At 51.9% G+C, this 13,918-nt stretch overlaps 1 protein-coding gene and 1 long non-coding RNA gene across 4 annotated transcripts in view; both read left to right on the forward strand.

The window, feature by feature from the left end:
- Positions 1-7,096, forward strand: part of ABCB9 (ATP binding cassette subfamily B member 9) — a 34,559-nt gene extending 27,463 nt beyond the window's left edge. For all 3 annotated transcript variants that reach the window (XM_082640932.1, XM_082640931.1, XM_082640930.1), the window contains 3 exons: positions 1,519-1,678; positions 3,256-3,392; positions 5,886-7,096. In XM_082640932.1, the coding sequence (XP_082497058.1) occupies positions 1,519-1,678; positions 3,256-3,392; positions 5,886-6,146 (558 nt within the window). In that variant the 3' untranslated portion in view covers positions 6,147-7,096. The remainder of the gene's footprint in view (positions 1-1,518; positions 1,679-3,255; positions 3,393-5,885) is intronic.
- A 1,532-nt stretch (positions 7,097-8,628) lies between these two features.
- LOC309814563 lies at positions 8,629-10,708 on the forward strand. Its single transcript, XR_014295726.1, has 3 exons — positions 8,629-8,670; positions 9,733-9,792; positions 10,660-10,708. It is a non-coding gene; the product is annotated as an uncharacterized lncRNA (long non-coding RNA).
- The last annotated feature ends 3,210 nt before the right edge of the window (positions 10,709-13,918 follow it).

The following is a 13,918-nucleotide window of genomic DNA, read 5'->3' on the forward strand; positions in this document are numbered from 1 at the left end:
CACATTACATTCCCACTAGCTGTGGATGAGAGTTCAGGTTGTTCCGCATTTAAGTTATCTCCAGTATTTAAAGGAGGCTATTCATGACCTTACAGTTTTGGGTAATACTCTCAGAAAAGTAGACTTGACACCTGATCCTGTGCTGACATAAGAGCAGGGATTCCCTGGACGGTTGTTCAGGCTGCACACTATACAAGAAACACTGACTATTAAGCAGACACTATTTGCATTATCTACATACGTTAACATATATGAGAGCCTGAGAGTTGGCACAGAGATTCCAGAACTTCTGGCCAGTTGTAGATGCTGGTGGAGGCCACAGATTGTGAAATCTTCCCACCTATGTGTATATAACCAGGGACAGATGGTGGAGAAGTGGTCCCAGGTTTGCCCCCACCAGGCTGCTGCCCACTAGAGTTCTGGAAGTGGCTCCTAGAAAGAGCTGTTTAGGCTTTGCACTAGTTAACATACTCAGACACTTAATCTTCTCAGACTGTTAATATTGCCAGTCCTGAATCTATACCAGTTGGTATTTAGAGATAGTTCAGTGTAGAGGTCTTTTGCATTTTCCTGGTGACTAAGATATTAAGTCCTTTTTCATATGTTTATTGGTTATTTGGATTTCCTCTTTTGTGAATACCTTCTCTATAAATTTAAATTTTTAATTTTCATAAACTCAAAGCAGTAAAACTCAACAACCTAACCGTATTCCCATATATTCAGAGAATTTTATAGCAAAGACCTGAGGTGACTCCACCTCACCTTTTGAATTCCACTCCGTGTCGGGAACCAGCATTGGCAGTTTAGTCAATATCCTTTCCAACGTGTTTCCTATTTTTATATAAACATACCTATATATAAAGGCACATATGCTTTTTTGAAACAAAAATAGAAATATGATATATATATATTACAGTTTGATTTTATGGGTGCACTGTAATCATTTAACCCACCCTCTATTTATGGAGAATTAGATTGTTTTGTTTTGTTTTCCTTTTTCCTTTTTTGCTATTTACAGTGTTGCAGTGATATCCTCCAGCTACATACAAATTCCTAAACCTGAGACCATGAGACAGTAGCTCCTTTCAGTTGTTCTCTTACAGGGAGGGGGCACCAGCCAGGGAGGTCCTTGTGGCCTGGGTCTGCTGTGCCCTCTTGCCTCCTGCCAGGGACAGGCTGACTCACAGAGTTACACTCCACGCTCTTTCTCTTTTTTTCCAGGTCAGGGGCAGCCAGTGAGCTCCGTCTTGGAGGTCAGGGAGCTTGACTGGGCCCAGAGCGGCAAGCTTAGCGGGGCCCCAGTTTGCTGGTCAGGGAGGCTGAGAGCTTGTGCAGAAAGTGGACTCTGCTGTTCGGAAAGAAGAGAGGCAGCTGAATGCAGCTGCCGGCCGCAGGCCCTGATCAGATTTCAGACCCAAGGCTCCCGGCGTCACTCAGGCCCAGGGCTCGCGAGGTTCCTGGTGACAGCTGGATAGACGTGCTCCAGGCCTCTCACAGCCCATCCTTCCTCCTCCGCAGATCTCCCTGGTGAGCCAGGAGCCAGTGCTGTTCGCACGCTCCATCACAGACAACATCTCCTACGGCCTGCCCACCGTGCCCTTCGAGGTGGTGGTGGAGGCCGCACAGAAGGCAAATGCCCACGGCTTCATCATGGAACTCCAGGATGGCTACAATACAGGTACAGAGCCCAGAGCATCACCTCCACCGTGCCTGGAGGTCCACCCTCAGGGATGCAACCCTGAGTTATGCACTGCCCTCTGCCAGCTGAAACTCACATAACATAAACTTAACCACTGTATTTTAAGTGAACAATTCAGCAGCATTTAGTACATTCACAATGCTTTACAACTACCACCGCTGTTTAGTTCCAAAACATTATTTTTTTTAAAAAAGACACTTTTTTCTTTCTTTTTAAAAATTTATTTATTTATTTAATTTTTAATTTTTTGGCCTCGTTGGGTCTTCATTGCTGCGCACAGACTTTCTCTAGTTGTGGCGAGCGGGGGCTTCTCATTGCAGTGGCTTCTCTTGTTGCAGAGCACGGGCTCTAGAGCGCAGGCTCAGTAGTTGTGGAACACGGGCTCAGTAGTTGTGGCGCACAGGCTTAGCTGCTCCGCAGCATGTGGCATCTTCCCGGACCAGGGCTCGAACCCATGTCCCCTGCATTGGCAGGTGGATTCTTAACCACTGCGCCACCAGGGAAGTCCCCGAAATATTATTATTTAAAAATAATATATGTATTATATTCATTAATTATAGTGACTTAATTTTATATTAGTAAATATTTTAATTTAATAAGTTGAACAATATATTACCTTATGGATTTTATTTAACATATTTAAAAATTTTAACTCTCGCAATGGGACTATGCATACAATTCAAAACTAAAAAAATAGACATAACGATATCCAATGCAAAGTTTTATTTCATCCTGGTCACTGCCAGGTCCCCCCTGCCCCCACCAAAACATCTTTCATTATTTTCTTACATGTCATTTTGGAGTTTCTTTATGCAAATACGAATATGTATTTTTATTCCCTCCCACCCTTTTACAGAAAAAAACCCAGCACATTCTATTCTGCCCCCCGGCTTTTTTAAGTGACCTGTCCATATTGATACCTAGAAAGCTGCTCTTTTTTTAACTACTGCATAGTATTCTGTTGTGTGGCTTTATAATAATTTACTCAAAAATAACTGGTTTCCTGTTGATGGACGTTTGGTTGGTTGGTTGTTTCTTTGTGGGGTTTTTTAGCAATAACAGTGCCGTGAGTCACTGTGCATGAGAAGGTGAATCTGTAGGAAATATTCACAGAGATGGGTTTGCTGGTCCAAGGGTTGTGCCTCTGTAGTTGTGCTCTGTAGACTCGTACAGCACAACCGGATAGACACAGCGGTGTGTGCACGGCAGCACAGGGCCCGCGCCAGCAGTACCTCAGGCAGGGGAGGGAGTGCCCTTTCCCCTCGGCCACACCAGCACAGTGTGCTATCAAACGTGTGGATTTGTGCCAGATTAATAGTAAAAGTTGGTATCTTGGTACCAATCGCACATAGTTGTACTTTGCATGCCTCTTACAGACAGGGAGGAAGAGCATCCTTCCATGAGGTTTCCAGCCTGTGGCCCTCTTAGCCCCGCCGTTTCCTGGGGAGCAGAGGCCCTGTGGCAGCAGGGAAAGGCGGGGGCGGGGGTTGCTCGCTGCTCCCCAGGGCCTCCGGCCTCACCTCCCGCTCACTTGCCCCTGTGTCTCTGCCATGCAGAGACGGGGGAGAAGGGTGCCCAGCTGTCGGGCGGCCAGAAGCAGCGGGTGGCCATGGCCCGGGCTCTGGTGCGGAACCCACCCGTTCTCATCCTGGACGAAGCCACCAGCGCCCTGGATGCAGAGAGCGAGTTCCTGGTGAGTCGCGGGGTAACGGGCGATGCTGGAGCAGTAGCAGCTCCAGGTGGCCAGAGCCCTCCCTCCGCCCGCAGACGGCTGCAGGGGCTCTCCCAGGCCGTCAGCTTCCTGGACTAGGTAGGCTGTTCCGGAGCTGAGGGCAGGGAGCGGGGGCAGAGGAGGCCCAGGGCCTGGCCACCCTGGCCCAGCCTCTGGCTCTAGGTGTTGAAATTATATGGAATTGGGTTAGGGGTCAGGAGGTGTGGGACGTGGATAGGAGCTCCGCCCTGCAGCTCGTGGCTTGCGCGTGTCTCTTACCCACTGAGTCTCATTTCACTGGTAAAGAAAGAAGGGCCCCACAGTGTATTTGAAGAGGACCAGCTACCTCAGTCCATCCATGGATCAATTCATTTACTACACAGGTATTTAATGTGCGCCTTCCGGGCACCAGGCGCTGTTCTAGGCACCAGGGTTACAGCGGCCCCTGCTCCCGAGGTGTTTCCAGTCCAGAGGGGGAGACAGATGACAAGGAGATAAGCATGAGTTCACCCTGGGGCCTGTGCTGTGGAGAAAATGGAACCGTCATGTGGGGACTTCCCTGGCGGCCCAGCAGTTAAGACTCCGCGCTTCCAGGGCAGGGGATGCAGGTTCGATCCCTGGTTGGGGAACTAAGATCCCAGATGCCGCACAGTGCGGCCAAAAGAAAAAACAAAAGAAGAAGAAGAAACAGTCATGTGATAGAGAGATTGAGGGAAGGGTCACTACTGTCAAAGAAACACTGCTGGACATTAGTTAAAGCTGGGAAAACAGATTTTATTAGTAGCTACTGTCAGTAGGGAAAAGAGCTGAGCCCCATTCCTGTGCAGGGGTGACAGTGGTGACAGAGCCTTTCACAGGGAGATTGAGGATGTAGGGAGGGCGCAAGAGTGGGGGACCAGGAGAAACTCACAAAGGGCTGGGCAGTGCAAGTGTGATCAGTCCCCATGGCTGCTGGCCAGCAGCGGTTGTCCTCTACCGAGACTGGGAGACGGGGGCCCTCTCCTTCCCATGATTACAATGAGATGGCATTCAGGTCCCAGAGAAAAACATTCCTGAGTTTTAGGAGATCTGCATATATATCTCCAGGGGACAGGGGAAGGTTTTACAGTTATAAGCCCTTTTTGGTCAATGCTCTAAGAAAGGGAGCTCTGGGGCCCACCATCAGGTGATGTCTAGAAGTCAATGCTCCTGACAGCACTGGGCATTTAGGGGCTGGGGTCATCCTAGCAACAAGGCCTTGAGCTGCAGAAGCCCCCTGGAGTGTGGCCATCTTGGTGCGGAGTTTGGATGGGGTCACACGTGCCAAGAATCCTGCAGTTCATGCCAACAGAACCAGGGTCATCAGGTGCCACTTGAGCTGAGACCAGAAGGGAAAGGAGGCAGCCAGAGGGGGGCTGGGTAAGAGAGTCCCAGGGAGAGGGGGCAGTGGGGGCAAAGTCCCAGAGCAGGTCCACAGCCAAGCCCCAAGGCCAGCGTGGCTGGCAGTGGGGTGAGGCAAGGACACAGTCACAGGGAGACACAAGCCGCTCAGGCCCTGGAAGGGAGTTTGGATTGTCTTCCATTAATAGATTTTTATTTTATTTTTTTAGAGCAGGTTTAGGTTTAAAGAAAATTAAGCAGAAAGTACAGAGAGTTCCCGTATATCTCCCTCCCCGCACCACGAACAGTGTCGCCTGTTATTAACATCTTGCATTAGCGGTACCTTGGTTCCAGTTGACAAGCTGGCATTGATGCGTTATTTCTAACTCAAGGCTACAGTTCATATAAGGGGTCACTGTTTGTGTTGCGCATTCTATGGGTTTTGACAAATGCAGAATGTCATGTTATGCAGAATAGTTTCACGGCCCTAAAACTCCCCCAGGAGTTTGGATTTTATCCTGAATGGGACAAGAAGCTCTTGGAGGGCTTGGAGCATGAGTTCAACAAGAACTGATTAAAAATGTTAAATCCACGTGGGGAACGGATGGGAGCAGGGCAGGAAAGTCGCAGGCTCCAGGCAAGAAGGAATGGTGACAGAGGTGGAAAGATGGCACAGAGACACGCCGGGGAGATGGAGCTACAGGACTTGCCGAGGGGTTGGATTCGGGTGATATGGGAAGGATGAGGAACCAGGTGATGCCTGGGTTTGTCGGCATGAGCTTCGGGGCTGACGGTGAGACCGTTAACCAAGGCCAAGGTTAGGGGAAGGAGCAGGAAGACCAGAAGACGACATGTTAGGGGCCCCTCTGTCATTCGCCGGGCGCTGCCCTGTGTCAGGCTCTGAGCTCCATCCCCCGTGGACAAAGACCAGGAAGCAGGTCCTGTGCTTGCTTTACAAGTGAGGAAGCCTCAGAGAGGCTGAGTATCCGTAGGACGCGGTGGATCTGGGGTCCCAGCCAGGCCCGGGCGGGGCAGTGGGTGGCGGCGGAGACGCCCGTGTGAGCCGGCGCCCTCCTGGAGCCTGCAACTTTCCCGCCCTGCTCCCTGTTTCCACAGATCCAGCAGGCCATCCACGGCAACCTGCAGAAGCACACGGTGCTCATCATCGCGCACCGGCTGAGCACGGTGGAGCGGGCGCACCTCATCGTGGTGCTGGACAAGGGCCGCGTGGTGCAGCAGGGCACACACCAGCAGCTGCTGGCCCAGGGCGGCCTCTATGCCAGGCTGGTGCAGCGGCAGATGCTGGGGCTTGAGCCCGCCTCGGACTGCACAGCCGGCCACAGGGAGCCGCCGGGCAACGGCGGTCACAAGGCCTGACCGTGGGCCCTGCCTCTCCCGGTGGGGCAGAGGCGCCATTGCCCACCTGGCAGGTGTACCCACGGGGGCCCCCCGGCCGCCCCCGCTGCCCTCTGAGCCCAGGTCCACGGCACTGGAGGGCCAGCTGCCCTGTCCCACGTGTCCCCGCTTCCTGCGTCTCGCCCCCGGTTCCCACCCTGTTCCCCGGGCCACCACCAGACCCCTGCTGCCATGAGCAACCCCCTCCAGTTTGGGCAGTGGAGACACCACTGGTATCTCCAGCTGGTCTCCCAAGGTTTCTAAGTGAAGGTAGAGCTACCTTTTTAAACCAAGATCTTAACCAGGTTTTTTGCCGCTTGGTTCTGATGGGCCCCAATCTCCTAGATTTCAAAAACATTTTTCTAATCGGGAGCAATGATGGGCGAGTTCACTGAGATGTTCTAGAGACTTCTGAGCCAGGAGTGAATGACCCTTCCTAAGAGCCTGGGGGATGTCAGGGAGAACTAGGCCTCTACCCTTTGCCGCTGGAGAGAAGGGGCTTCCCTGTCCCGGGGTGCGGGTGGGGGGGACACGGGGAGGGGACTTCCTGTCTCTCCCTCTTCCCAGCTTTGTGAGTCAGGCCAAGGTGGGTGGGGAGTGGAAGGCACCTGCCTGCCCTCACCCCTTCCGCCCTCCCAAATCTAAGCCAGTCTCACTGTGAACCACTACGGCCCTTACGTGGGAGAGTGAGGGGCTGGCCAGGCCTGGCGGAGCCTCGGGGTGTCCCTGGCCCAGCGCCCAGCGCTAGCCCCTCCCCCTGCCCCTCCCCTGGCTGGCGGCCCCTTCCCACACCCACCCTGCCGCTCTGCTCTTCTGAGGCCCTTTGGACGTTTGGGAGTCGCGTTCTCTTCCGTGTCCAGTGGACGGGACACTGGCAAAGCCCAGGTCTGGCTTTGTAGTGGGGTTGCAAGATGTTGAGAGAACCCGGTCAATAAAGTATACTACCTCTGACCCCTGACTTCTGACCTCTTCCTGGGCCGTCTACCTCATCGCCTGGTTAGGTTTCTCCATCCACTAACTCTCCCCCGGCCCTGCCTGGTGTAGTTGTGGGGAGACTTTGGGTGGTCTAGGGCCTCCGCCCAGTGTCCAGGAGCCCCTTCACATCCCCAGGACCCCAGCACAGACATCCATGTCTGTCTGTCTGCCTCCATGGGGCTTGTGCGGGATAACAGAGACCTGTCTCCTCTAAATCCCTGGGGCTTCTGTACCTCCCGGGAAAGCCGAGACCCAGCAAATGCCACCTGTTTTTTTCCATCAGGGACGGGGCGCCCCACGCCCACCAGCCCATGGCGCCGAGAAATATTACCCAGCAGAACAGCTCAATCAGAAGAGAGGCTTAGGACGGGACACAGGAAGTCCTCCTGGTGGTGGTTCTTACTTGCTGGATTGTGTGGAAGTCTGGGGTCCCGGGAGGGGGGCGGGCAGTGGCTTTTACCAACTGGTAGAGAAGTATTTCAATATTTTAACTACTGGTACAGCCACACTGCATATACCAGCTCCATGTCTGCCGTGTACCCGTTTTCCTGCCAATTAAACCAAGGCCTGAGACCCAGACTGTTGCCAGCTGGGTCCCCTGCTTGCCCTCAGGGGCTTGGGCCTGCCTGGAGCATCTTATTTATCGAGGACCCTCTGGCTCCCCACCTGAAGAAGCCATCATGAGCCTCAGAACTGGGTCCCACAGCAAGAACCTGCTCGGGCCCAGGCTGGGGTTTCAGGTGGAACCGGAGAGACACCAGGTGTTTCTCATCCATTCTCATTTAATCCTCACAACAACCGGTTCTGTCCCCATTTTAAATTTATTTATTTATTTATTTAGGCCGTGTCGTGTGGCATGCGGGATCTTTGTTCCCCGACCAGGCATCGAACCCGTACCCCCTGCAGTGGAAGCACGGAGTCCTAACCACTGGACCACCAGGGAAGTCCCTCTCCCCATTTTAAAGTTGAGGAATCCGAAGCTCAGAGAAGTTACTTTTCCCTATGCCACACCGCCAAGACCCCACAGCTAAACCCCCAAGAGTAGGGAATGAAAAAGTTGGCGGGGCTTTGCTATGGGGACTCTTTCTGTGCTAACCATTCCATAATAAAAATAAATACAAATTTTAAAATGCTGTGAAAAACCCAACAAGATACATAGGTGAGTTCAATTCAGGCAGGAGGAAAGTTGAGACCGCTGTAAGGGGCTTTCCCCATTTATCGTCCCCTCTCTGGGCCTCAGTGTTCTCACCTGGAAAGGGGCATGTGCTGCAAGGATGGAAGGAGAGATTGAACCTCCTGCCTGGGGCGGGGGCGGGGGCGGGGCGGGCGGGGGCTTGGCGGACGAGTATCGGTTTCCTGCGGCCGCTATAACAAATGACCACAAACTGAGTGCCTTAAAACAGCGGAAACGTATTCTCTCCCAGTTCTGGAGACCGGAAGTCTGACATCGAGGTGTCGGCAGGGCCGCGCTCCCTCCGAAGGCTCTAGGGGAGATTCCTTCCTGGCCTCTTCCAGCTTCTGGCGGCTCCAGGTATTCCTTGCTTGTGGCCGCATCCCTCCTGTCTCTGCCTCCGTCTTCACATGGGCTTCTTCCCTGTGCGTCTTAAATCTCCCTCTCGGGCTTCCCTGGTGGCACAGTGGTTGGGAGTCTGCCTGCTGATGCAGAGGACACGGGTTCGTGCCGCGGAGTGGCTGGGCCTGTGAGCCATGGCCACTGAGCCTGCGCGTCCGGAGCCTGTGCTCCGCAGCGGGAGAGGCCACAACAGTGAGAGGCCCGCGTACCGCAAAAAAAAAAAAAACACCTCCCTCTGCCTTTCTCTCATAAGGACATTTGTCATTGGGTTTTGAGCCCATGTGGATAATCCAGAATGATCTCATCTTGAGCTTCTGAATCTTATCTGCAAAGACCCTTTTTCCAAGTAAGGTCTCACTCACAGGTTCCAGGGATTTGACGTGGGTCTCTCTTGCGGGGGACCCTGCAGCCTTTCATCCGAGTGGCTTTGCATCCCTTGCTCAGCCACTACCGGGGGCCACTGAGCTGGCCCAGGGCCACCTCAAGACTTCCTGTTTGTTTTTTTGGGGGGTGGGGAGATTCGATGCTCGGAGGGCAAGGACAGCCAGGCTTGGGTCAGGCTGGTTGTGATGGGGATCGTGGAACTGGAAGTAGAGGCTCCGGGCTGGACTGGCCCGCCGCTGCCAGGCTCACGCGCCCCTTCGTCGGTCAGAGTCTGGCCTCTGGCTGCTGAGAACCCTCCCCCGGCGTCCCGTGGCTGCAAGGCCTCTGCCTGCCTTCCAGCCTTAAATGTGACCCTCGGTTGCTCTCCTCTAGCCACACTGCGCTTCTTCCTTCTGGTCCTCGAGCAAGCCAAGCTCGTTCTTGCCTCTGAAACCTTACACTGACTGTTCCTTCTGCCTGACACACTGTTCCTTCCCCTCGGTTCCCAGCTGGTTCCTTCTCATTCCTCTTTCAGCTCACATGTCCCCTCCTCCTCAACAAGTACTGAATGTGGGGTTTCCCCTAGTCACCCGGATCTGTTAATCACAGCACTTGTCACCCCCTGAAATCTTCTCTGCCTCTTTTGTTCTGTTCCAGGCACAGGTCTACATGCTTTGCATGGGCTACGTCACCTAATCCTCACAAAACCCCTGAAAGGTAGGTACAATGTCATGCCCGTTTTACAGCTGGAGAAACTGAGGCACAGAGCAGTTAAGTGATTTGGCCAAGACCACCCAGCTAGTAAGGGGTAGAACCAGGATTCACACCCAAGAATTAGTGTGTGTGTTTGACCTCAACCACAGAATACCCGTGAGAGTGAAGATTTAAGGGCATGGGTTGGGGAGGGTATGTTGACATTGCAGCAAAGGCTGCAGGTCAAACATTAGACTTGAGTTCTCAAACATAAGTGCCTCTAGGGTGACCACCTAGAGGGGTGGGATAGGGAGGGTGGGAGGGAGGGAGACGCACAGAGAAGAGATATGGGAACATATGTATATGTATAACTGATTCACTTTGTTGTAAAGCAGAAACTAACACACCATTGTAAAGCAATTATACTCCAATAAGGATGTTAAAAAAAAAAAAAAGTGCCTCTAGGAACCAGGTAGATATCATAGGCGAGTGAAGCCAGCCAGCTGTAAGAAAAGTCAGACAATATCTTGGTTTCTCTTTTCCACTTTTGACATGGTGCAAAGAAAATCTGTTCTGTTAGAAGTAGAATATGGTGCAAACTTGAGGATAAATGGCAACCAAGGCTCAGTGTCAGTAGCTGGTGACAACAGGGGCTGGTGGGGACCGTGGCAAATGGGAGAGCTCACACCCGCTTCAAGGGGTTGCCTGGGACTTGGCTCTGGCCCTTTGGGGCCATGCAGGAAGGTGGCCTTGAGTTAGCAGATCTTCAGATGTTTCCAGAGAAGTTGGAAATTTCCAATTTTAATGTGAGATTGACTCAATTATTTTTACAAAAGTAAGGGTAAATATAACACATCTCTAGTCTTCAGCCTGTGGATCATCCATTTGCAGGCTCTGTGTTGGACATTCCTGTTCTCCAAAGTCCTTGGAGCTTCCCCAGCAAAGCGGTTCCACTTGCCATGGGGGACCCCCAGCCCAACCCTGTTCCAGCCCAGGTGCCTCCCTCACCCCTCCCACCTGCCCCTCTCTTCACCTCATCCCTCCCCTCCCAGCTGGGAGCTCCAGATTCTTCTCCCTCTCCCATGCCAAAGAGTCAGCTCCAGCTCCCTGAATTGCAAAGTGGGCCCTAGGCAGACAAAGTGGGCCCTAGGCAGACAAAAGAACCTTCGGGAGACCAAGCAAGACCCTTTTTAGAAGGCATATATGATTTTTGAAAATACATGTTTCATTTTGGAATCATTTTAGATTTACAGAAAAGTTGCAATGATGGTAGAGGGCGTTGCTATATACCCTCACCCAGCTTCTCTTATGTTAACATTTCACGTGTTCGTGATACATTTGTCACGACTAAGAAACCTACACTCGCACAGCGCTGGCAATGAAATGCCAAGCTTTTTCTGGATTTCACCAGTTTTCCCACTATGTCCTTTTTCTGTTCCAAGATCCAATTCAGGGTACCACATTGCATTTAAAGACAGGTTTTTAAAATTGTTTTCACTGTGATAAAATACACATAACATTTACCACTAACGACATTTAGTACAGTCACAGTGTGGTACAACTGTCACCATTATCTCGTTCCAGGACGTTTTATCACCCCCTCCCAAAACCCTGTCCCCAGTAACAGTCACCCTCCCCTCCCCCTCCCCCAGCCCCTGGCAACCACCAGTCCACTTTCCGTCTCTGTAAATTTGCCTGTTCTGGACATTTCATATAAATGGAATCATAGACTATGTGGCCTTTTGAGTCTGGCTTCTTTCACTCAGCATCATGTTTTCAAGGTTCATCCACATTGTAGCCTGCGTTAGTGCTTCATTCCTTTTTATGTCTGGGTACTATTCCATTGTATGGATGGACCCCATTCTGTTAATTCATTCATCCATTGATGGACACTTGAGTTGTTGACACATTTTGGCTATTGTGGATAATGCTGCTATGAATATTCATGCTTTTGTGTGGACATGTTTTCGATTCTCTGGGGTTTATACCTAGGAGCAGAATTGCTGGGTCATATGATCACTCTGTATTTAACACTTTGAGGAACTATCAAACTACCTTCCACAGCGACTGCACCATTTTAAATTCCCAACAGCAAAGTATGAGGGTTCTTATTTCTCCACATCCTCACCAACACTTGTTATTTTCTGTTTTTATTTATTTATTTTTGATTATAGCCATCCTAGTGGGTATAAAGCAGAGAGCCATCATTGTTGAAGCGGACTTTTTCTCTGTTACAATTCATTTAGCAAATATAGCTGCCTTCCTCTGTCCCAGGCGCTCTGCTAGGCAATCAGGGCCCTTGGGAAAAGCATATTCTGGGGCGGTAAAACAGGCAAGGAAACAAGCAAGAATGAGACACAGCGGAGACAGCATGGGGCCATGGGGATCCCGAGCAGGCTTAATCCTGGCGTGAGGATCTGGGGGCGGTGAGAGGGTTAGAGGCAGTGCTGGCTTCACGGTGGTGCGACCCAGACAGTCCCACGGGGGCTCCAGGCACAGTAGGGCACAGTAGGGTCCCGCACTTGGTGGCCGCCGTCTGAAAATTCTTAATTTTTGAACAAGGGGTCCTGCGTTTTCACTTTGCTCCGGGCCCTGCAAATTATGGAGCTGGTCCTAGGTAGTTGTCACGCTGGAGGCGGGGTCTAGGGAAGCCTCCCTCCACAGCTGCATCTTCGGCATCTGGCGGAAGGGGCTTTTTTTTTTTTAATATTTAAAAATACACGGAGGGGCTTCCCTGGTGGCACAGTGGTTGAGAATCTGCCTGCCAATGCAGGGGACACGGGTTCGAGCCCTGGTCTGGGAGGATCCCACATGCCGTGGAGCAACTAAGCCCATGAGCCACAACTACTGAGCCTGCGTGTCTGGAGCCTGTGCTCCGCAACAAGAGAGGTTGCGATAGTGAGAGGCCCGCGCACCGCAATGAAGAGTGGCCCCCGCTTGCCACAACTAGAGAAAGCCCTCGCACAGAAACGAAGACCCAACACAGCAAAAATAAATTTTAAAAAATAATAAATTAATAAAAACTCCTACCCCCAACATCTTCTAAAAAAAAAAAACACGGAGAATTCTGTAACCAGCTCCCGCCACCCCAGATCTTCACCCTGGGCATTTCTCACCCCCAGAGCCACCTGCTGCAGGTCACCCCTCCCCTCCCGCTGCCCCCTCCCTCTTCCAAGCTGGCCCCTGAAGCAGAATTGAGTGCATTAGTCAGCAGATGGGTTCTTCCAAGCGGCTGGTCTCCGCAGACTCTGACCCAGAGCCTGTGTGTGTTGGGAGGAGGCTGTTAATCTGATTTGGGGTCACGGTCAGAGCTGACAGCTCCAAGGACAGAAACGCAGGAACTCGAGAGGTTGCTCATTGGATGCAGAGCTGGAGAGGATGCTGAAGGCGGGCTCGTTGAGGCTGAGAATCCTCAAGTGGATGCTGGAATGATGGCCCCTCCATGGCCTGTTCCCCTATCCCCTGCGTGGTGGCTATCCCAGGGCGCTGACCCCACCTTCCCCCTCAAGCTCCCAAGTTTTCTCCCCATGTCTGGCTGAGACCTCGCCTATCTCAGGAAACATCCACAGGTGATGGGCTTGGAAATCATCTCTCCTCCTCCTCTTCATCAGGGCTGTCCTGGTACAGTTTTGCAGGTTGTGGCCTGCACAAGCTGTGAGGGTGAACCCCCAGATGGAGCTCAAAGCTTTACACCAGGCTGTGTGCATTCAAAGGAGTACATGGGCCAGAGGGGAAACATAAGCAGTAAATGGGATCAGCTGTAAGACTTCGGGGAGCGGTGGGGACTGTGGTGAAATGAAGACCTCATTGCTCCTTTAAAGAGGGCACCTGGGGCTCATCTCTGCCGCTGTCACGACAAGGAAATGTGTATGAAATGGGGCCAGGCCTTCCAATGTTGCAAAGGAAGTGGGCAAACCACATCTTGTGATCTGTCAACTTTAACAGTAGGTATCTAGTTCAAACTTTAAAAAATACAAACAAGCCAAACAAAACAAGTCCTTGGGCCTCTAGATTGTGACCTCTGGTTTATACCCACAATTCAACTCTGAGTTATTCTCTCTCTTATTCTTCTCTTGGATATGAGGTGTTGGTGTGGATGTAAAGAGACAGAAGCGCTCATTCACTGTGGTAAAAGTGCGAACTGCGGCAA

The sequence above is a fragment of the Mesoplodon mirus genome (assembly GCF_964341445.2).
Source record: "Mesoplodon mirus genome assembly, chromosome: 13".
In the NCBI taxonomy this organism is placed as follows: domain Eukaryota; kingdom Metazoa; phylum Chordata; class Mammalia; order Artiodactyla; family Ziphiidae; genus Mesoplodon; species Mesoplodon mirus.